Source organism: Balaenoptera musculus, chromosome 1 (assembly GCF_009873245.2).
Source record: "Balaenoptera musculus isolate JJ_BM4_2016_0621 chromosome 1, mBalMus1.pri.v3, whole genome shotgun sequence".
NCBI lineage: Eukaryota > Metazoa > Chordata > Mammalia > Artiodactyla > Balaenopteridae > Balaenoptera > Balaenoptera musculus.
In genome coordinates this window covers 78,509,223-78,533,941 of record NC_045785.1, presented here as the reverse complement: position 1 = coordinate 78,533,941, position 24,719 = coordinate 78,509,223, and the positions used below count along the sequence as shown (strand labels likewise).

Genomic DNA, 24,719 nt, shown 5'->3' with positions numbered 1-24,719 from the left:
TCCACGTGTAGATGTGTTTCTACTGTATCTGTGGGAAGGAAGGTGATCTCCGCGTCTTACTCTTCCGCCATCTTGCCCCTCCCTCCTGCCTTTTTTTTTTTTAATAATAGCCACTGTAATTGGTGTGAGGTGGTATCTCATTGTGGTTTTGATTCATATTCCCCTAATGATTAGTGATGTTAAGCATCCTTTGATGTGTCTATTGGCTATTTGTATATCTTTGGAGAAATGTCTGTTCAGGTCCTTTGCCTATTTATGAATCACATTCTTTTTGCTGTTTTTTTTTAATTTATAAATTTTTGTTTATTTTATTTTTTATTTTTGGCTGCATTGGGTCTTTGTTGCTGCATGCGGGCTTTCTCTAGTTGCAGTGAGTGGTGGCTACTCTTCATTGCGATGCGTGGGCTTCTCATTGTGGTGACTTCTCTTGTTGTGGAGCATGGGCTCTAGGCATGCAGGCTTCAGTAGTTGTGGCACGAGGGCTCAGTAGTTGTGGCTCATGGGCTCTAGAGCGCAAGCTCAGTAGTTGTGGCACACGGGCTTAGTTGCTCTGTGGCATGTGGGATCTTCCTGGACCAGGGCTCTAACCCATGTCCCCTGCCTTGGCAGGCGGATTCTTAACCACTGTGCCACCAGGGAAACCCTTGCTGTTGTTTTTGAGTTGTAGGATTTCTTATACATTCTGGATGCTAATTCACTATCGGATGTGTGATATGCAAATACTTCTCTTATTCTGTTTTTTGCCTTGTTACTCTGTTGATGATGTCTTTTGATGCTCAAAAGTTATTAATTTGGATGAAGTCTAATTCATCATTTTTTCATTTTTTGCCCGTGCCTTTGGTGTAACAGTCAAGAAATCATTGCCAAATCTTATATCATGAAGATTTTCCCCTATGTTTTTTTTCTAAGAATTAAAAAATTTTTTTAGCTGTTGTGTTTAGATCTTTGATCCATTTTGAGTTAATTTTTATATATAGTGTTAAGGTAATGGTCCAACTTTATTATTTTGCAGGTAAATATCAAGTTTTCTCAGCACAATTTGTTGAAAAGACTGTGCTTTCCCCATTGAATGTCTTGGCACTCTTGTCGAAAATTCTTTGACCACATATGGGAGGGTTTATATCTGGACTCTTTATTCTTTTCTAGTGGTTTATATTTCTGTCTTTATGCTACTACCACACAGTTTTGATTTGTGTATCTTTGTAGTAAATTTTGAAATCAGAAAGTGTGATACATTTAACTTTATTTTTTTTCAAAATTGTTTTGTCTATTCAGGGTTCCCTGAGATTCCATATTAATTTAAGAATGAAAAGTTTTTCTATTTCTTTGAAAAATATTATTGGTGTTTTGAAAGAGATTGCTTCGAATCTGTAAATCTCTTTTCTGGTATTGACATCTTAACAATATTAAATCTTCCAGTCCATGAACACTGGATGCCTTTCTATTTATTTATGATTTCTTTTATTTCTTTCAGCATTGTTTTATAGTTTTCATTGTACGTCTTTCACCTCCTTGGTTAAATTAATTCCTAAGTATTTTATTCTTTTTGGTACTGCTGTGAATGAAATTGTTTTCTTAAATTCCTTTTCATGTTTTTCATTGTTTAGTGTTTAGAAACACAGCTGTTTTATGTGTTTATTTTGTATCTTTCAACATTGCTGGCTTCATTTATTTGTTCTAACAGTGTTCTTGAGGAATCTTTAGGGTTTCAACACATACAATAATGTCATCTGTAACAAATAATTTAACTCTTCTTTTCCTAGTTGGATGTCTTTTTTTCTTTATCTTTTCTAATTGGTCTGGCTAGAATCTCAAATACTATGTTGAATAAAAGTGGCAGAAGCAGGCATCTTTGTCTTATTCTTGATCTTAGAGGAAAAGTTTTCAGTATTTTACCTATGAGTATGATGTTAGCTGTGAGTTTTTCACATAAGACCTTTATTATGGTGAGGTAGTTTCTTTCTATTCCTAATTTGATGAGTGTTTTTTTTTAAGTTAATTTATTTGGTTGCGCTGGGTCTTAGTTGCGGCTCGCTGGCTCTCTAGTTGTGGCATGTGAACTCTTAAGTTGCAGCATGCATGTGGGATCTAGTTCCCTGACCAGGGATCGAAACTGGACCCCCTGCAGTGTCTTAACCACTGCACCACCAGGGAAGTCCCTGGAAGAGTGGTTTTTTTTTTAAAAATAAATTTATTTATTTATTTACTTATTTATTTATTTTTGGCTGTGTTGGGTCTTCGTTTCTGTGCGAGGGCTTTCTCTAGTTGCAGCGAGCGGGGGCCACTCTTCATCGCAGTGCACGGGCCTCTCACTGTCACGGCCTCTCTTGCTGTGGAGCACAGGTTCCAGATGCGCAGGCTCAGTAGTTGTGGCTCACGGGCCCAGTTGCTCCGCGGCATGTGGGATCTTCCCAAACCAGGGCTCGAACCCGTGTCCCCTGCATTGGCAGGCAGATTCTCAACCACTGCGCCACCAGGGAAGCCCCAAGAGTGTCTTTATTATGAAAGTGCATTGAATTTTGTCAAGTGCTTGATTGAGATGATCATGTGATTTTTCTCCTTCATTCTCTTAATGTGGTGTTTTACATTGATTGTATGTGGAAACATCCTTGCATTTCAGGAATAAATACCACTTGGTCATGGTGTGCAATCACTTTAGTATGTGGCTGATTTTGCTTTGCTAATATTTTGTTGAGAAATTTGCATCAGTGTTTATAAAAGATACTTTTCTGTAATTTTTTCTCATAGTATATTCGTATGGCTTTGGTATCAGGGTAATGCTTTTCTCATAGAATCAGTAAGGAAATGTTTCCTTTTCTTTAGTTTTTTAGATGACTTAAGAAGAATTGGTGTTAGTTATTTAAATGGTGGAAGTAATCAGTGAAGACATTTATATCAGGGCTTTTCTTTCTTGGGAGGTTTTTTTGATTACTAACTCAATCTCCTTACTTGTTATAAATCTATGTAGCTTTCTTATTTCTTCATGATTCAGTCTTGGTAGGTTTGTGTTTCTAGGAATTTGTCCAATTCACCTAGCTTATCCAATTTGTTGGTGAACATTGTTCATAGTACTTTCTTATAACTTTTTTTTATTTCTATAGAATCTGTACTAATGTGCCCACTTTGATATCTGTTTTAGTAATATGTCTTCTCTTTTTTTCTTAGTCAATCTAGCTCAAGGTTTGTCAATTTTGCTGATCTTTTTGAAGAACCAATGCTTGTTTTTTTTAATTTTGTCTATTGCTTTTCTATTGTTTATTTCTGCTTAATCTTTATTATTTCCTTCATTCTGCTAGCCTTGAACTTTGTTTCTTTTTCTAGTTATTTAAGTAGTAAACTTAGGTTGTTGATTTGAGGTTTTTTCTTTTTTATTGCAATCATTTACAGTTATAACTTTCCATCTTAGTATTGCTTTTGCTACATATTATAAGTTTTGTTATGTTGTGCTTTCATTCTCATTTGTCTCTAAATATTAACTAATATTTCTTGGAATTTCTTCTTTGACCCATTGGTTAAGAGTGTGTTGTTTATTTTCCATATACTTGTGAAGTTTCCAGTTTTACTCTGGCTATTAATTTCTAGTTTTATTCCACTGTGATCAGAAAAGATACTTTGTATGATTTCAGACTTTTCAAAATTTAAGATTTGTTTTGTGGCCCAAAATATTGTCTATCCTTGGAAGTATTCCATGCACACCTGGGAAAATGTGTATTCTCCTGTTGTTGGATGGGAGTGTGCCATATATGTCTGTTAGGTCCAACTAATCTGTAGTGTTGTTCAAGTCCTCTATTTTGTTACTGACCTTCTGTCTGGTTTTTCTACCCATTATTGAAAGTAGGGTTTTAAAGTCTCCTATTATTCTTGAGTGCTCTGTTGCTCAATTCTGTCAACGCTTGCTTCATGTATTTTGGAGCTCTGATGTTTGAGGCATATATATTTAGAATTGTTTTATATTCTAGTGACTTGACTCTTTTACCTATTCATAATGTCCTTCTTTGTCTCTTTTAATAATGTTTGAAGTACATTCATTCTCTCTTGTCTCGTATAGGTATAACCACCCCACCTCTCTTTTCGTTGCGATTTGCATAGAATGTCTTCTTCCATTCTTTCACTTTTAACCTGTGTGCGTCGTTAGATCTAAAGTGAGTTAGACAACATATAGCTGGAGCACTTTAAAAAAAATCCATTCTGCCAATCTATGCCTTTTCATTGGAGAGTTAATCCATTTACGTATGACTAGGGGAAGTTTTATCTATCTGCATTTAAAGTAAGTACTGATAAGGAAGAACTTATTTTTGCCATTTTGTTATTTATTTTCTTTATGTCTTATTGCTTTTTGTTTCTCATTTTCTTCATTTCTGCTTCTTTTATGTTTAGTTGATTTTTTTGTAGTGACATATTTTGATTCCCTTTGCATTTCCTTTTGTGTATATTCTATAGATATTTTCTTTGTGATGGCTGGGGTGATTACATTAACACTCTTATAATATCTATTTTGAATAGATACCAACTTAAGTTCAAATGCATACAAAAACTCTACTTGTTCATTGCTCTTCCTTCCTCCCTTCACTGTATGTTATTAATGACAAAATTACATCTTTATATATTGTCTATCCATTAACATAGATTTATAATTTTTATGTATTTGTTTCTTATACACTGTAGAAAATAAACAGTGTAATTAAACCCCAAATTACAATAATACAGGTTTTTATATTTACCGATAAATTCCCTTTCCCAGAGATCTTTCTATATTCATATGGTTTTCTGGTTACTGTCTAGTGTCCTTTATTTCAACCCTTTAGCATTTCTACCAGGACAGGTCTAGTAGTAACGGATATCTCAGCTTTTCTTTATCTGGAAATGTCTTAAGCTCTACCTCATTTTTGAGAGCAGTTTTTATGGAAAGAGTTCTTTTTTCTTTAAAAATTTTTTTTTAAAAAAATTGAAGTATAGTTAATTTACAATATTGTGTTAGTTTCAGGCATACAGCATAATGATTCAGTATTTTTGTACATTATATTTTATTAAAGGTTATTATAAGATAATGGGTGTGATTCCCTGTGCTATATCCTTGCTGCTTATCTTTATCCTTGTTGCTTATCTATTTTATATATAGTACTTTTTATCTGTTAATCCTATACCCCTAATTTGTCCCTCCCCTCTTTTCTCTCCCCTTTGGTAACCACAAGATTGTTTTCTACATCTGTGACTTTGTTTCTGTATTTGTTTCTGAATATACATTCATTTGTATTATTTTTTAGTTTCCACACATAAGTGATATTATTTGTCTTTCTCTGTTTCACTTATTTCACTAAACACAATATTCTCTAGGTCCATCCATGTTGCTGCAAATGGCAGTATTTCATTCTTTTTACTGCCAAATAATATTCCATTGTCTATATACTACAACTTCTTAATCCAGTCATCTGTTGATGGCACTTGGGTTGCTTCCATGCCTTAACTATTGTAAATAGTGCTGCTAAAAACATTGGAGTGTATGTATGTTTTTTGAATTAGAGTTTTCATTTTTTCTGGATATATACCCAGGCATGGGATTGCTGGATCATATGGTAGTTCTATTTTTTGTTTCTTAAGGAATCTCTATGCTGTTTTCCTTAATGGCTGCATCAATTTACATTCCTACCAACAGTGTATGAGTGTTCCCTTTTCTCCACATCCTCTCCAATATTTGTCATTTGTGATCTTTTTGATGATAGCCATTCTGACTGGTGTAAGGTGGTAGCTCATTGTGGTTCTGATTTGCAATTCTCTAGTAATTAGTGATGTTGGGCATTTCTTCATGTCCCTAATAGCCATCTGTATATCTTCTTTGGAAAAACGTCTACTCAAGTCTTCTGTGCACTTTTTTTTTTTTTTAATAAATTTATTTATTTATTTATTTATTTTTGGCTGTGTTGGGCCTTCGTTTCTGTGCACGAGCTTTCTCCAGTTGCGGCGAGCGTGGGCCACTCTTCATCGCGGTGCGTGGGCCTCTCACTGTCGCGGCCTCTCTTGTTGCGGAGCACAGGCTCCAGACGCGCAGGCTCAGTAGTTGTGGCTCACGGGCCTAGTTGCTCCATGGCATGTGGGATCTTCCCAGACCAGGGCTCGAACCCGTGTCCCCTGCATTGGCAGGCGGATTCCTAACCACTGCGCCACCAGGGAAGCCCCTCTGCGCACTTTTTGATTGAATTGTTTGCTTTTTGAGATTGAGTTGTATGAGTTGTTTGTATATTTTGGATATTAACCCCTTGTTGGTCACATCATTTGCAAATATTTTCTCCCATTCTGTAGGTTGTCTTTTCGTTTTGTTGATGGTTTCCTTTGCTATGCAAAAGCTTTTAAATTTAATTATATCTCATTTGTTTATTTTTGCTTTGATTTCTTTTGCCTTAGGAGACTGATCTAAGTAAATATTGCTACAATTGATGTCAGAGTGTTCCACCTATGTTCTCTTCTAGGAGTTTCAAGGTTTCAGGTCTTACATTTAGGTCTTTAAACCATTCTGAATTTATTTGTGTATGTGGTGTGAGGGAATGTTTTAATTTCATTATTTTACATGTGGCTGTCCAGTTTTCACCGCACCACTTGTTGAAACGACTGTCTTTTCTGCATTGTATATTCTTTCCTCCTTTGTCACAGATTAATTGACCATATGAGTGTGGGCTTATTTCTGGGGTCTCTATGCTGTTCCACTGAGCTACGTGTTGTTTTTTTGTGCCAATACCATGCCGTTTTGATTACTGTAGGTTTGTCATGTAGTCTGATGGCTGGGAGGGTTATACCTTCAACTCTGCTCTTTTTACTCAGGATTGCTTTGGCAATTCAGGATCTTTCGTGGTTCCATATAAATTTTCATATTGTCTGCTCTAGTTCTGTGAAAAATGCTTTGAAAGAGATTGCATTAAATTTGTAGATTGCTTTGGGTAGTATGGCCATTTTAATAACATTAATTCTTCCAATCCAAGAGCGCTGGATGTCTTTCCATTTCTTTGAATCATCTTCAATTTCCTACATCAATGTTTTATAGTTTTTGGAGTATAGTCTTCAACTCCTTTGTTAAGTTTATTCCTAGATAGTTTATTTTAGTTTTGATGTGATTTTAAATGAGATTTCTTTATTTTCTCTTTCTAATATTTCTTTATTAGTGTATAGAAATGCAAGAGATTTCTGTATATTAATCTTGTATCCTGCAACCTTGCTGAATTCATTTATTAGTTCTAATAGTTTTTGGGTGGAGACTCTAAGGTCTTCTATACAGAGAGTATCATGTCATCTGCAAATAGTGACAATTTTACCTCTTCCTTTCCAATTTGGATACATTCTATTTCTTTTTCTTGTCTGAATGCTGTGGCTAGGACTTCCAATACTATGTTGAAGAGAAGTGATGAGAGTGGGCATCCTTGTCTTGTTCCTGAATTTAGTGGGAAGGCTCTCTCAAGTTTTCACCATTAAGTATTATGTTGGCTATGGGTTTCTCGTAAATGGACTTTATTATGTTGAGATATGCTTCCTCTATACCCACTTTGACAAGAGTTTTTATCATGAATGGATATTGAATTTTGTCAAATGCTTTTTCTGCATCTAGTGAAATGATCATGTGATTTTTGTCTTTCCTTTTGTTAATGTGGCATAACACATTGATTTGCCTGTATTGAACCATACTTGTGACACTGGAATGAATCCAACTTGATCATGGTGTATGATTCTTTTTATGTATTGTTGATTTCAGTTTGTTAATATTTTGTTGAGGATTTTTGCATCTATATTCATCAAAGATATTGGCCTGTAATTTTCTTTTTTTGTGGTGCCTTTGTCTGGTTTTGGTATCAGGGAAATGGTGGCCTCATAGAATGAATTTGTGAGTGTTCCCTCCTCTTCAATTTTTGGAATTGTTAGAGAAGGATAGGTATAAGTTCTTTATATGTTTGGTAGCATTCCCCAGTGATGCCATGCAGTCCTGGGTTTTGTTTTATGGTAGTTTTTTTGTTTGTTTGCTTGTTTTTACAGATTCTATTTCACTTCTAGTGACCGGTCTGTTCAAATTGTCTGTTTTTTCTTGACTCAGACTTGGCAGTCTCTATGTCTCTAGAAATTTGTCAGTTTCTCCCAGGTTGTTCAATTTGTTGGCATATAACTATTCATAGTATCCATTTATGTTATTTTGTATTTCTTAGGTTGCAGTTGTTATTTCTCCTCTTTCATTTCTTTTTTTGTTTATTTGCGTCCTCTCTCTTTTTTTCTTGGTGAGCCTGGCTAGAGGTTTGTCAATTTTGTTTATCCTTTCAAAAAGCCAGCTCTTGGTTTTATTGATCTTTTCTATTGTTTTTTTGATCTCTATTTTATTTATTTCCTCTCTGATCTTTATTATTTCCTTCCCTCTGCTGACTTTGGGCTTTGTTTGTTCTTCTCTTTCTAATTCTTTTAGGTGGTGGGTTGTGATGAGTTGCTTCTTTCTTGTTGCTTTCAAGAGTCTCTCTTTGTCTTTTGACAGTTTGATTATAATACGTTTCAGCATGGGTCTCTAATTATTTATCCTATTTGAGTTGTTGAACTTCTTGAATTTGTAGATTCATGTCTTTCGTCACATTGGGAATTTTTTAGTGATTATTTCCTCAAAGAATCTCTCTGTCCTGCCTCTCCCCTTATGCTTTAGTGACTTCCATAATGCATATATCTGTCTACTTGACAATATCCCATAAATCTATTAGGCTATATTACTTTAAAAAAATTCTTTCTTCCTTCTGCTCCTGAGACTTGATAACTTCAGATATCTTAGCTTTAAGTTTGCTGATTCTTTCTTTTGACTGCATAAATCTGATCCCATCTAGAAAATTTCTAAATTCAGTTACTGTATTTTCCAGTTTCAGAATTTCTACTGGGTTCCTTTTTATTATTTTTATCACTTTGTTGATTTAAAAATTTTGTTCACATATTGTTTTTCTTTTCTTTCTTTTTTAAGAAATGTGTGGATGGGATGGAGTTACAGCTTATTTATTTATTTATTTATTTAATTTTTGGCTGTCTCAGGTCTTAGTTGCAGCACATGGGATCTTTCGTTGTGGCACGCGGGCTTCTCTCTAGTTACAGTGAGTGGGCTCCATGGCACATGGGCTCAGTAGTTGTGCCGTGCAGGCTCCAGAGCGCGTGGGCTCTGTAGTTGAGGCATGCGGGCTCTTTAGTTGTGCTGTGCAGGCTCAGTAGTTGAGGCACATGGGCTTAGTTGCCCTGCAGCATGTGAGATCTTAGTTCCCCGACCAGGGATCGAACCTGTGTCCCCTACACTAGAAGGCATATTCTTAACCACTGGACCACCAGGGAAGTCCCCACATGTTGTTCTTCTGGTATTCTTTAGTTCTTTGTGTTTTCATTTAGCTTTCTGAGCATATTTAAGAAAGTTATTTCAAAGTCTTTGCCTAGAACACTTAGTGCATGTATTTCTTCAGGGGTGTTTCATACTACTTTATTTTTCCCTTTAAATGGGCCCCATTTTCTTTGTGTGCCTTGAATGGGCATACATTTCTTTGTATGCGTTGTGATTTTTGTTTTGTTGTTGCTTTTGTTGAAAATTGGGCATTTATAAAAGCAGCTAACGTTCCCATTCTTTGCATACTGGCTTTGTGCCAAGGAATTCTTTCACTAAGCTAGCCGTTGGTTTTGAGGCTTGGGATTAAGCTAAGGAGAAACCATAAAGTCTTTTTAGGCTTTTCGGAGCATGCATCTTCCCTGAGCCTGTGTGTGCCTTTTCAGTTTTCCCCTGTATGTGCTGCTTTTAAATATCTTAATTTCCCAAAGTGTCTCTCCTTGGGTCTTTTGATCATCCATTGTTTGTCTCCACCCTGAAAAGGAAAACTTCAATTTCTCCTCTCAACTTTCTATTCTCCATACTTCACTTATGGTCACCACATATCTGGGCATTTTTTTCACACTAAGCACTTCTGACACTAATTTCCAAGAGTTAGTCCATACCCCACAGGTTAAGGGCTCAGTCCCACAAGACTGCCCCCCAGTTCAAATGCCAATTACAAGTCTAGGTTGTCACCTGGACTTCTAACTGGCTATACATTGGAGGTTCCCACCATCTCCTCTTCAGGTTCAATAATTTGCTAGGATGGTTTACAGAAATCAGGAAAAATAGTTTACTTACTAGATTACTGGTTTATTAAAAAAAGATACAACCCAGGAACAGCAAGATAGAAGAAATGCATAGAGAAAGGTAAGAAAGGGGTGTGGAGCTTCCATGTCCCCTCTAGACATGCCATCCTTTGACCACCTCCATGTTCATCATGTCAGAATCTCTCTGAACCCTTTTAATTAGGGTTTTTCAGTTTTTTAAATGAAGTCTTCATTAAATAGGGATGGTTGATTAAACAATTAGTCATTGATGATTACACAACTTTCAGCTCTTCTCTGATCCCCAGAGGTTGGGAGATGAAGCTGAATGTTCCATGTCTCTAATAGCATGGTTGGTTCTTTTAAGTATGAGTTTAGGTGGGTATGTACTTTATGTATCATAGAGCTTGGTATATCGTAGACCTTCAGTGTGTAGTAACAATAACTTGAATTTTATTATTATTACTGAAGTAAAACTATAGAGAGTGATAATAGCCTGTGTTTCACTACAAACATCATCAGAGATTTGAGGGAATGATGGAGGAAAACCTCTGTAGTCTGCTAATTCTAGGTTAGCTTTCGTCTCATGGAAAGTACAGAAATCTAACCAAGTCCAACGTTGACAAATGCTTGTATGACTCTGAGTTAGGGAATGACTTTATAATCTTATTTCTACAAGGAAGCACTTCTAGGTTAGCAGGTTGCCATGGCATCTGGACCCAACATGATGGACCCCATTTGTCTGGTGGAGAATGACAATGAGCTGCTGTCAGTGAACCAGAAAGCTCTACAGATTCTTGAGAAGATTTCTCAGCCATTGGTGGTGGTGGCCATTGTAGGACTGTATCGTACAGGCAAATCCTACTTGATGAACCGTCTTACAGGACAGAACCATGGTGAGTGTTGTACTTGGTCAGGATCCATTTGTTTGACTCTAGCTGATATCTCAGCCTCTTAATTTTCTTCCCTGGTCATGTGAAGGGAGAACCAAATTCCTCTCAATAAGCCAACGTTTCACTTCTAATTCTCACCACTAAATCACTACCTTATTGTGATCTGTTGTCATATTTTTTGTTTTATTCCTATAAAGCAAAATTTCTCCTATGTATGCAAAAAATCCTACCTTCTTCTACCTGCTTAAGTACTGGGCTCTTGCAATTGTGTCTTCTCTCTCTCAAAACACATTTTGGATTTTTATGGAATATTCTCATCAACATATAAAGATGTTTCATTATCTATCATCTTAAAAATCCTTCCTGGACTTCATATCCTATTGTGGTTAATACCTCTCCCCCTTTTCAAAAATTATTTTGTCTGGCAAAAAATATAATCTCAATTTCTTTTTTCCACTTTTTTACCTGCCCATATCTTACTGCTATCCACTTCTCTCTGCCTCTGAACCTCACCATTCTTTCAAAATACTCTTCTTATGGTTATCTGAGACCTCTGTTTTGTCTGATTCATGGATACCTCTTTGTCTCCTTTTTCATCCCTTGCTTGGCATCATTCTCACAATTAATATCCCCTCCTCCTTGAAATAGGTGACAGACAAAGTAGGACATTCTTGAGGAAATAGAGAAAGCACCATGTTGTATGCTGGGGTACTTACACTCCAGTAAGTCTGACTTTGTAGCCCTTGGGCTGCTTAGATTATCTGCTGTAACTGAATGTTGCTTTCTCCCCTCCCCTTGCAGGTTTCCCTCTGGGTTCTACAGTGCAGTCTGAAACAAAGGGCATCTGGATGTGGTGTGTGCCTCACCCTTCCAAGTCAGACCATACCCTGGTCCTTCTGGACACAGAGGGCCTGGGCGATGTGGAAAAGGTAAGGCAGAAAATCACAGATAAATCCTTTTTATTCTGGATTTTCTCCTTATTGCTTGACGATCATAGACATTTAACTGCTGTAGTCTATTTGTAAAGTCTAGAAATCACCTATAGTAAATGAGGCAGACTATGGTTTGTTTGAATCTCACTTCTAGGTAAGGTATCATGGTATGTTAGATAAAATCTTTTATTTCTTGGCACTGTGTGGATGACTTGATTGCATTTAATAAATAATTGTTGAACAACTGAATTCTAGACCTTTGGACTTAGTACTGTAGATATCAGTGACCAAAATAAAGGTCCTGTCCTCAAAGAGTCTTTAGCCCAGTTGACAAGACCACACATATGCAGTCAGGTTTAATAAAGTATGATTGGTAAAAAAGCAGGTTGGAGAGAGGAAGAAGTGCTGTGTTGCAATCTCCAACTTCTGTCAATTCCATGTGAGCTCTAGGTTGAATGGTCCTTTTGAGTTATCCTGAGTTGGGACAAGGGTGCTGATAAATTATTGAAAGCCTGCTCTGGAAGCCTTTCTAATTAAGAGGCCTGACACCTGAAGACTGTCTTCCACCAGCACTCCCAACAGCTGGGGGACTAAGTCCTTCAGTCTTGAAAGGTGATCCAGGCAGCACCTCACAGTTTCCATAATTTACAGTTAAGTGTAAGGATGCCTTGGTAAGAAAGTGGAGAAACATCAACCTGGGAGTGAGAAAGTTTTCTGATTCACTTTCTTAGCTACCAGATGAAGAATGTATTTGAGGGTTGGAGTTAAGAGATGGGTTTATATTTTCTATGATGAAGTTCATCAACTGCTCACAGAGCATTGTAGAATGCTGTAAGATACCTCTGAATGTGCTGTTTCTATAAAGGCATGTGTTTGTCCTACAAGAAACATTTTAAGATGGATTTTTGGTATTTTAGCTTTCTACTAATGGATGAAATAAATTATTTTTTTTCCACTTACTTTGAGACTTATTTGGAAATAGTATCTAAATTTCTATAGCTTTCTATTTCTTCCCAAAGGAGAATTAGAAATTCTGTATTTATTTTAAAATCATATATCAAGCAATGATATAGTCTTGTTGTTGAAATAATTTATTGTTTGTCATAAATACCACTTCTTCTTATCCTAATTGATTATTTTAAAAAATTGGGTTTTGGGGAAATAAAGTGATGAATAGACTATTCCCCCCCCCCAAACTCCCATATAGACTCTTCTTGACATGAATCACAGTTTTTGCATTTGTTCTAGGGAATAGCTTCACAACCGTTATAGTAGAAATGATCTCTGGATTTATGCTATTACTTAGACAGTGCTATGATTTATACAAACACATTAGCCTGGCCTTTAAGGCCCTTCATCAGGCTGCACTGGAGCTCAAATGTACTTCTCTACTCACCCTCTGCTCCAGTCAAATGAAATAACTCTGTTTTCATTACAAGACCCCTGTATTCTCCCATGTCTAATTTTGCTTCTGTGAGTGTTTCTATCTATGGGACCACCTTCATTTCTTCAATTCCACATTCCACCAATTCTTTAATAGTCAGTTCAAGACTTTGAGGAAGCTTTCATATCATAGATTCTTTCTCCAACTTTCATAGCTCTATTCTTCCTTGACAAACATAAATTTTAATTTAATATTATAGCTAGAAGTTCAACTGCTTATATACATTACTAAGATATAAGCTTTTTATAGGTACTGTCATCTTTGTTGCATTTATTGTTATGGATGTTTGTCACTGCTTTGAAGTAGGCATCTTGGAAGGAATAATTGTCATTTTTAACATGGCTTTTTGAAATCTAAGAAACAGTGGGGAGCATTCAGTAACTTCCTGCAGATATTTATTGATTGGATATAATTTAAATACCCAGTTATGCCAACTGTGGTATATTTTATATGGGCTATGATTAATAAATATTTGTAGAATGAATAAGTGCTAACACTCATCATTGAATACATAATTACCCACCAAGTAGTGTACTAGATTTTATGTATATGTTATTTTACTTCATCCAGTTGAGGGGAAAAAAAGCACTACGAAAATAAGAACAATTTTATATATGAAAAAATTGGAAACATAAAAATGTCTTTGTAATTGTCAAAGCTGTTATCTGTATTTATGTTTCTCTTCAAACAATTTCTTTGCATGGTGAGTATGTCAGCTGAAATAATAAATGAAAATATGATAGAATAAGTGTATGAATGAATTTCTAATTTAGGAGTAAACTCCTAAATCTCGTGTTCAAATGTGCTTTCTAGGGTGACCCTAAGAATGACTCGTGGATCTTTGCCCTGGCTGTGCTTCTATGTAGCAGCTTTGTTTACAACAGCATGAGCACCATCAACCACCAAGCCTTGGAGCAACTGCAGTATCCTTCCAGGAACTGAGCCACCAAGTTTCACTGAGTTTTTGAGAATGGAGATAGAGTCAGTTTCTCCTTCCCTGTTATTTAGTTGCCTTTAGTGGAGTGGAGGGGACTCAAGGCAAAAGAGAGTGATTATAATACTTTTTAATTAGGGAAATGTGGGAATTGTGTGTAGGGGTTTTCTTTTGCTTAACCAAGTTCCTAGTTATGTGACAGAGCTCACAGAACTCATCAGGGCCAAGTCCTCTTCAAGACCTGATGAAGTAGAAGATTCCACAGAGTTTGTGAGTTTCTTTCCAGACTTTATCTGGACTGTACGGGATTTCACCCTGGAGCTGATGTTAAACGGTCACCCTATCACAGAAGATGAGTACCTGGAGAATGCCTTGAAGCTGATTCCAGGTATCAGAGCATGGCCTGGACAGTGGATGGTCCAATAGAGGGTGGGATCTACTACACACCGTCCACCATCTCTGGGGCTGCATTTGTATTTGAGACTAGATCAAAGTCTGTAGAAATTGTGGCTGGAAAGCGGATTGCAAAGCTCTAGCGACTGGAGTCTAAGTTCTCTTAAGAAAAGTAAAGTGTAAGGTAAAGTGAAATTATTCAAAACCAATTTGTTTTTCATACCATTTATAACTTAGCATTCAGATTACAATGGGTGCTAAATCTTCTAAAGACCAGACACTTGAGTTCCCTATTTTGGCTTCTGCTTTTGTTGTTGAGGAAAACAACTGACAAGATACTTGTTAGACATGAAATTAAAATGAAAAGTCAATCTAATGAAAAAAAAAGTGTGCTTCACATAGTTAGGTATTATTTTTCTCAAAGAGGGAACTTTCTAATCCTGTATAGTATATCATCTACAAAATGACTTTATGTTCTAAGTAATCCTGAAGAAGTGTGTGTCTTTTCAATCTATGCCTTTTCAATATTTCCAATAATTTTTAGAACATTCATTTTACATTCCATATCACAGCTTTCTCCTAATTCCCATATATTTACCCATGCTTGAATTACAAATTAATAAATTATTTTAATGGGTTACATTTACAGTGGGTATATCTGATGAAATCTTGAAAGATATATCAATTCTGATATATTCCTTTTTGTTTTCATTTTTCTATTTATGCTTTCTCAAAATATTTGTTGAGAAATTGGCTAGGCGGGAGAAGACAACTGTCAGATCAAATATAATCCTTTATGTCAAAGAGGTTATTGATTAGTGGTGACATCTTAAAATTACGTTTTAGGTACATTTACCCTTCAGTATTTTTTACTAAAAATTAGCTAACTCTGTACCAATTATTTTTTAGCATCAAACTCATTTTCCCTAAATAATCTGGTGTCATTCCTAATATTCCTGATATTGTTCACTATCCCTTTTTTGTGGCTCTTCTTTTTAGTCCCACAGCTCAATTCCTACATGAGATTAAGTGGAGCAAAAAGTTACACTTGACCTTTCATTCTTTTAGCCATTAGTTCAGTAAACATCTAATAGACAACTACTCTACCATGTGCAGGTCTGGGGATACCAGCCATAGGTTTCTTTTACTGGATCAGAAGTCTCCCCAAATTTCTCTCCAGAGTTACATCATTGGTATAAGTTTGATGTGCATAGAAGTACTGAATGTCTATGTTAAAGGAGTTATAAACATAGAAGACAGCAAAGATACACAAATCCCTGTCATAAAAACCATTAGCTCCCTTGTCCCAAGACTCTTCCCAGTCTAATCTCTGTTTTTCTGTCCCTCAGGCAAGAATCCCAAAGCCCAAACATCAAATCTACCCAGAGAGTGTATCAGGCATTTCTTTCCAACACGGAAATGTTTTGTCTTTGACCGGCCAACAAATGACAAAGAACTTCTAGCTGATATTGAGAACGTGTCTGAAGACCAACTGGATCCTAAATTCCTGGAACAAACGAACAATTTCTGTTCTTACATCTTCACCAATGCAAAAACCAAGACCCTCAGAGAGGGAATCACAGTCACTGGGAACCGTGAGACTCTTTTTCCCATTTCCATGGGCCCGTTGAATATTTTATATATGTGTTTTTCAGTAGTTTTGTTTGATTCTGTATGGAATTTAGGTTTTACAGACATTCATACTCCATGAAGAAATGTGTATATTTTATACTTATCTTACTTTCAGAGATTTAAAAATCTCTCCCCCAAATTGCAAGTTTTGTCACTGAAATCTGTGGCTTCCACTTATCTGAAAAATACCTACACTAAGAAAAAAATTCACTATCTGGGTATAAAAACAAAATTCTATTTTCTCAGGGGAAGTCTTGTATAGTAAGTGTTCTTCACAAAGAGAATACAAAAAATATTTTTGGAGTTTACAGTGGTCCAAAAATAAATATTAGCCCATAAATCACTGAAAATTCCATTCAAAGCCTCAGAATTGGGAATAAATATAATCTGATATAATCTGATATACCCTGTCTCATCTCAATACCTCTGTAATCTATCTTGCTTTCAATATTTCAAATATCCCCTAGTATTTTACATACAGGTAAATTTTTAATTTTTTTCAGCCCTCTGGGCTGGAAAACCATAAAAATGAAGAGTCAGTAGGAAAATGAAGGTAGGGATAGTAGAAGGGGGAAGTGGTGTGTGTGTGTGTGTGTGTGTGACCTTAGAAATGTAGCCTCAGAATCCTGGTGCCTACTGACTGATAACTTAATATTTATCCCTTAAATGTCCTGGCTTATTCAGGTCTGAGGACTCTGGTTGTGACCTACGTGGATACCATCAATACCGGAGCCGTACCTTGTTTGGAGAACGCAGTGACAACTCTGGCCCAGCTGGAGAACTCAGCGGCTGTGCAGAAGGCAGCCGACCACTACAGCGAGCAGATGACCCAGCGACTGAGGCTCCCCACGGACACGCTCCAGGAGCTTCTGGAGGTGCACGCAGCCTGTGAGAGGGAAGCCATTGCAATCTTCATGGAGCACTCCTTCAAGGATGAAAATCAGGAATTCCAGAAGAATCTTGTGGTAATTTCTCTTAGTATTTACTGTTTGTCCCCTCCTCTTGAAGAAGGGGAGAATATGACAGAATGAAGAGGCATCTGTCAGAAGCCTAGCAGAGCCTTTACTGAACCCATGGCTCATCCATCTCTCAAGGATAAAGTAGTCTGTGTCCCCATCAGGGATAGGACTTCAAAGGACTACATTTCCTTCTTTTTTCTGCCAAACCTCAGGCAATTTATCTGGAAATGTCTCTCATTTCTGATGTAAAATCAGTATAGATATCTTCATAAAGTAAATACTTCTGTGGATTTCAAGACTGTCCAGAGCACCCAAAAGTCATTCTGAAGCTGGTTTCTTTTCCTGTGAACGCACTCCCATGACCAGCAACCAAAATTTCTCTTATCAGCCCCTCATTCCAGGCCATTTTCCACTTAGGTTGCTCCTTGTATCATTGAATATAGAATCACTGAATGTTGCAGCTGCAAGGAACCACAGAGATTAGATAATGTAACTCCAACATTTCAGATGAAGAACCTGAAGGGAGGCTAAGAAACTTCCTGTGGTCTTATAGAGAGTTTTCAAGATTGTGAATAGATCAAATCTTGTGATTGCTATTTTATTCCCTGTACTCCAACAGAATGCTTTTCTCATGAGGACCACAGTCAGACCAACCCTTCTATCAGATTCCTTGGAAGTTTATCTCCTCTGTTCCTTGCTTCTGGTGACATCCCTCTACATTTCCCTTGCAGGAAATCATAAAGGATAAGAAGGAGGGTTTCTTGCTGCAGAATGAACAGGCATCTGTCAAATACTGCCAGGATAAACTTCATGAGCTTTCCAAGGCCCTAATGGAAAGTATTTCAGCAGGCACTTTTTCTGTTCCTGGAGGTCATGAACTCTACAGGAAAGCAAAGGAAATGCTTAAAAGGGACTATTGCCAAGTGCCCAGGAAAGGAGTGAAGGTGAGGAATAAGGGGAGCATGGGGAGTCTATAGAATAGAGTCAAGGGGGTCTTCTGAAAATCTGAGAGCACAGCACCAGGTGCGGGTAATGAGAGAGCATGGGCATATCATGACAGCTTTAGCTCTTGAGGTCCGTACAATGTTCTTTATTCCTGAGGAGAAATGTCCATTCCCAGAAAATGACTACGGATTTCTAAAATTCATGAGACAGAAGAGAAATTGTTCATTTCTTCATCCAACAACATGCTTTTTGATGTGCCAAGTGCAGACGATTTACAAATCAGAGTCTTTGTACTCAAGGCTGATCACAAGAGAGGAAGTCCAATACACAGACAATTGCATACAAAGTTATAACACTTGTGAACCTGTGAAAATGGGCTACATAGGTGATAGTAACAAATGTAATAATAAAAAAGTAATAATGATAATAAGAATGCAGCTGACATATTTTGAACTGTTACTGCCTATAGCCATAGGCAATAAAGCTCTTTCGCTAGACTCTTTAATCCTTCAAATAACATTAAGAAGCATCTACACTTAACTGTCAACATTTTAAAGATCTGAACAGAGAGGCTTAGCAGGTTAAACTAACTTGCTTAAAGTTACAGACAGCAAGTAGCAGAGGAAAACAGCAGCACATTTTAGAGGCAGTATTTCACATTGGGAAGAGGAATATATAAAAGCACCAGAGATCCTGGGTTTGTAGAACTGAACATAGTTCTGACTGGCTGGAATCTGGAGTCGGTAGAAGGAAGTAGCACGGGGCTAGATACTGGAGGAAGACAGGTCACTCTAAGGAGCTTAGGCTTGTTGTAGTGAACCACTGTAGAATTTTAAACATGAAGCAAAAATTACATGGACATACTTGTTTTTGCAGCACTAATCTCCTCAATGGAATTGTAAGTTCTGTGCTCCTTCTTGGTTCCTCAGGCAAACGAAGTCCTCCAGAGCTTTCTGCTGTCACAGGTGGCAATAGAGAAATCCATCCTGCAGGCAGATAAAGCCCTCACTGATGGGGAGAAGGCTGTAGTAGGTACGGCGTAGGGCTCTGGCGGTCCTGCAGTTCCCTATGACAGGTGTGAGAGCAAAACCTTCCTGATAACCAGGAGCCTCTTCTCCATCTGTGGAACAACTCTGCTACATCCGAAAACAGCAAGGGGAGTTGTGGTTGGACATGGTTAGACGTCAGCCAGACAGAGCCTCTCCCATCACATTCTGAAATGTGCTCTTGGTGGTGTGGACACGGTCGGGGGGTGGATTTCAGAGATTTCCTACCTCCCTTTCCAATTTTATTTGGTCTCTGAGGTCAGGAGGGTAGAGATCAGTCCTTACCTTATTTTCATCCCTCTCTAAAACTTTCTTGGGGCAGAGGAGCGGGCCAGGAGGGAGACAGCTGAGAGGGAACAGGAGCTGCTGAAACAGAAACTGCAAGAGCAGAAGCAGCAGATGGAAGCACAACAGAGGAGCCTCCAGGAGAACATAGCCCAGCTGACAGAGAAGCTGGCGAGGGAAAGAGAAAACCTGCTGAGAGAGCAGAATATGATGTTGGAGCACAAGCTGAAGGTAGGGCAGGCTGTGGCCTTAGTAGTGCTTGACGGTCATTACCCTTGTACAGCAGGAAGGGATGGGCGCAGGTTACAGCAAGACTATGGGGGGAAGCGCCACTGCCATTTACTGCTTGTGATTTATTAAAACCCTGAAGCCTTTGAATCCTTCCAAAGCCTTTGAATTCTACTCTATAAGTAGACTCTGGAGAGTTCAGCATGATTATGGCCCCTCCAATCCCTTGGAGAATACAAATAGTGTTTGGATATCCATTTTGAGAATTTGTAAATGATCTCATGAGGCTTCATGAAACAGATATCCCAACCACATATATTTAATATGAGCAGCAACTGGTTTGCTTTACCAGGATCACTGCCAATTACCAGGACCCTTGCTACCACCCAAAGACCCTGAGGTAGATCTATGCTGTCATAAAACTATCAGAAATGTCCAGACTTAAAAACATAGAGAGGCAACGGCTTCTAAACTTGCTGCATTGTCTCCAGGTGTGGATAGATACCCAAGCTATCATGTGGCATAGAGGGAATTCTCTCACTGTCCATCTGGATGTGTTTATAACAGATTTCTATGATTTGGGTGACTGCACCATCCTGAGTGGGACTGAGAATTAGTGCAGTCAGACCAAGGTTACCTCTCACCTCTCATTTTTTGGCTGGAACATATATTTGTCCTCATGTCAGGCTTAGCTTTTTGGCAAAACCCAATGGTATGTGAATATTAGTAAGGCTGTAAACTATACTTTCTCTTAGTGTTCAGATCCAAACCAGTAGATATTCTGTGTTACAAAATTCTCCTTTCATGACTGAGTAAGAAAGAACAATTTTAGGAGTGAAACAAAGATAGTTTGACAAAGTTTTAAAGTTTGACAAAATGTAATCCTTGAAAAAAAATGGGGATTTAAAAAGTTTTACTTCCCTTCTCACTTTTTTTTTTGTTTAGGTCCAGGAAGCTCTGCTTAAAGAAGGATTTAGAAAGAAATCTGAGGAGGTGAATGCAGAGATAAATCATTTGAAAAATATGATTGATAATACTAAAGATGATGATACTCCCTGGCTGGCATTAGCCTTGGACAAATTTGGCAGAGAGATCTCTTCACTACTGTGCACTCCAGGCAAACTTCTTGGTCATATTGTGAGCGGTGTGAGCTCCCTATTTAAAAAGAAATAGCTCTCCTTTTAAAGAAATTATAGATGCATAATATATGTACATGCTCTGGCCTATGTTTGGTGTGAATGCTTTTCACTTTCATTCAGCAAATCTTTAAATATAAAAAGTGGTAACTAGAAAATATCAATGCCTGGCCCACATGAGATAGAATAAATGCATGGACAGTTGGATATAGTATGTTCACTTTTAGGAAATATATGTGTGCAAAATCATATATATGTATATATACATACATACATACATACAAGAGGACCGTTGAGGCAACCCTTTTAATGGCAAAAGATTGGAAACTACTTAAATGTCCATCTATATAAATTGGTAATATACATTTTCCATGTACATATACTGGAATACTATGTAGCCAGTAAATAAATTGACAGTGGAGGTTTATATGTATAAATATAGAACAACCTTGAAGATTAGAGTAGAGTGAAAAAAATGAGGTACAAAACAGTTTGTATAATCTGTTCACCATAAAAAATGCAATTATTATGTGCACTCATATATATGTACACATAGAACACCTCTGGAAGATTCATTAGAAAGTGGTATCATTGGTTCCTTCTGGGGAGAACAGCTTGGCATTAGGGATGGAAGGGACACATACTTTTCATTATATCCTCTATCTTTTCAATTTTGTAAAGAAAGCTTGTATTATCATTTCTCAAATAACAAAGAAAACATAAAGTATAATACTAAAAATGATAATAAATGGAATGTGAAATTGACTATTAGATGATGAAATTGCTCATTGCTTCTAGAAATGACATCAGTCTGTTCAATGAGTTGGATCAGAATACTAGAAAGCATAAAATCTGCATCCTAATCTTGTTTTCACTTTGGCTTTGTTTTTAATCCCTTATATTTGCTTCAAAAAGAAGGTATAAACTTTCCTGTTACCCCTTGAAATCTCAGCGAGAGGAGCCTTCACTTCCTCTCTTTGAGTTACACTTCTAAGGTATTGGAAGAAAATTACTAAACATTAAGAATATGCACTGGTGAGAGGAATCCCATCGTCCTTGAATGTTCATTGGTGGACTCTCTGCTGCAGGCAAGGGCCAAAGACGTGATGTATCATTGAAGAACTGGATGCCCTGATAGTACTGGGGATTATAGATCCTGACGCATGGAGGCCACCTGTTGGCATTTAAACATCAGAAGCCCAAGTACATACCATAGTGATGAGCATCATAGTTTGTCTTAGCTGAGGCTGCTATAACAAAATTACCATAGACTGGTTGGCTAAGACAAGAGCGTTTATTTTTCCCCGTTTCTGGAAGCTGTAAGTCCGAAAGCCCGTGCCAGCACTGTTGGGTTGTTGGTAAGGGTCCTCTGGCAGCTTTACAGATGGCAACTTTCTTACTGTGTCCTCATATTTTTGGGAAAGGGAGGAGGCGGGGAGAGAACCTCATGATTCTTTGTTATAAGGGCACTAATCAGATTCATGAAATCCCCATACTCATTACCTAATTTCCTCCCCAAAGGCCCACTTCCAAGTATATGGGAACATTGGAAGATAGGGTTTCCTCAAATGAATTTTGGAGAACGCAAGCATTCAGTCTATAACGTGGTTGGAGTGGCAGCCAGCCGGACCTGAGCAGAGAAAATTCTGAATATGGCAAATAGAACAGGGTGTCTGTAGAGTCAAAAGGGAGGGGAGGAAACAATCAAATGGAATCAAGGATGTTTACCAGGAGGCTGAGAGGTAGCCTCGATAAAAAAGACACAGTCCATAGCCTTGATCTAAACCAATTTCGGATCATGAACCTATCACCTGGAGGAGAGGGCAGGATCCCAAGAGAAAGGACTCTGTAACTCTAGAACAAGGTTAAATGATAATGATTTCCCCAGTCCCCCTCCTAGGGGACCTCTGGAAATTCACTTGGTACCTGTGTGCTGAGAAATGGGAATGCCCAAACGTTTCGATGACTCTTGGAATCAGGATCCAAGTTTGCAGTGATACTTAGATCCTGAAAAGACTTCACAGTCTCCCTGTTAAAGTAGAGGCACACAGGATCCTGGTAATAAATGCAGTCTTGGCCCAGGTGCAATGCAGTTAATTTGGTCTAGTATTTGTTTTCAAATAAAAGTAAAGTTCACCTGAGGACAGAAACCATTACATATTTTTCTGTACATCTTCATAGAGTATGTTTAGGCACAGAGTGTACTACATAAGAATCTGCTGGAAAAACAAAAGACTGACACATGTGTGACTTATCAATTGCCAGATTTCTATGAACACTCTAAGGGTCTTTGGTAATAGATAGTTTGGATTTTACACACTAGATTAAGGTCTCTAAGGTGACCCTTTAAGCCTTTAAGGTCTTAAAGGCTAGCAGAGCAAAAGAAACTTTTCTGGTGTGGTCTCCTCTTCTGTGACTTCGTGTATCACAGTCTCTGTGCCTCTGCAAGGATGTTAACATGTCTTCACTGGAGATTTTAAATGACTCTATCCAGTTGTGGCTTCAAGTGTTCAGAAGGAAGAATGGCTTTGACTTTTATGGAAGAAACCATATAGTAGTGAATATGTGGCCAATAAATGGTAGGCTTTAATGAAAAAGCAAACTATTCTATAGAAATATTGTATATCTGTTCTCATTGAGAGCTTGAATTAAGCAGATGTTCTAATCCCTTAGACTAGAGACACCCCAAATTGAAGAACAAAAAGAAGTCTTGACTTTTTTAGATTTGACATATAAAGGACATCGTAAAGTTCTTGTCTTTCTCTGTCTGACTTATCTCACTTAGCATAATGGGCTCAAGGTCCATCCATGTTGTTGCAAATGGCAGAACATCCTCCTTCCCTGTGGCTGAATAATATTCCATTGTGTATATGTATCACTTCTTTTTTATCCATTCATCTGTTGATTAGTGTTTAGGTTGTTTTCATATCTTGGCTATTGTGAATAACAGTGCAATAAACATGAGAGTACAGATATCTCTTTGAAATACTGTTTTTATTTCCTTTCAATAAAAAATAATAAAACCAACTTGTATTGATCGCTTAAAAAAAGAAAAAGGCTTTCAAAAGTAGTTAACAATTTATTCACACATCTAATACTCATTAAGGAATACTTAGTTCCAGTTATTTACACTGTTTACTAAATTCTTATGCCCTACCTGCCATTGTTCTGGATTATGTGAAGAGAGCAAAGTAAAGATCTTGTTCTCATGCAGGTTACCCCCTATAGGGAACTTACATAATATTATGGCAATATTTAGGCAGTAATAAATGTTGCAAATATATATATCTTACCTGGATAGTGATTAAGACTCAGAGTAGAAACCAAATAGTCCTTCTTTAAGTTTGGTTTCAATCTAGTCCATCTTGCCTGGGGATATAATTGTGCATTATTGAATCCTAAGGACCAAATATGATAACGTTAAAGCATAGTAAAACCCAGATGCATGGTGATTGAAAGAATGAATAAGTAGATGAATGTTTGGATGAATTAGTGAGTGTAATATTTCTTTATCATTTCAAGGGGTAATAAATATCCCTACCATTACCCATAGTCAAAATAGTAAAGGTGTTTGCTGAGAATATTGTGTTTTTCCATCTGATGGAAACAAAATACAGACAAGATCTCAAATCTAAGACCCTTGGATTGATGCAAGCATCTTGATAGCTGGATAGGAGGAAGCTGAAAAATGAGCAAACTCTCTCACAGAGCAGAGTTTGAGCTTTATAGCTCTGAACCTGAACTCCAGGGTCCCAGAGTGAGGCTAGGACAAAAGC

General features: G+C 37.4%; 1 protein-coding gene across 2 annotated transcripts in view; it reads left to right on the top strand.

The window, feature by feature from the left end:
• GBP6 (guanylate binding protein family member 6) overlaps positions 1-21,714 on the top strand; it is a 32,925-nt gene extending 11,211 nt beyond the window's left edge. The window contains exons 2-11 of one of the 2 annotated variants that reach the window (XM_036831887.1): positions 10,800-11,012; positions 11,811-11,938; positions 14,199-14,308; positions 14,511-14,707; positions 16,062-16,307; positions 17,029-17,309; positions 18,035-18,247; positions 19,178-19,280; positions 19,617-19,810; positions 20,753-21,714. In XM_036831887.1, coding sequence (XP_036687782.1) covers positions 10,823-11,012; positions 11,811-11,938; positions 14,199-14,308; positions 14,511-14,707; positions 16,062-16,307; positions 17,029-17,309; positions 18,035-18,247; positions 19,178-19,280; positions 19,617-19,810; positions 20,753-20,980 — 1,890 coding nt within the window. In that variant the 5' untranslated portion in view covers positions 10,800-10,822 and the 3' untranslated portion in view covers positions 20,981-21,714. Of the gene's footprint in view, positions 1-10,795; positions 11,013-11,810; positions 11,939-14,198; positions 14,309-14,510; positions 14,708-16,061; positions 16,308-17,028; positions 17,310-18,034; positions 18,248-19,177; positions 19,281-19,616; positions 19,811-20,752 lie in introns of both variants that reach the window. The other variant, XM_036831882.1, reaches the window with a different exon arrangement.
• The last annotated feature ends 3,005 nt before the right edge of the window (positions 21,715-24,719 follow it).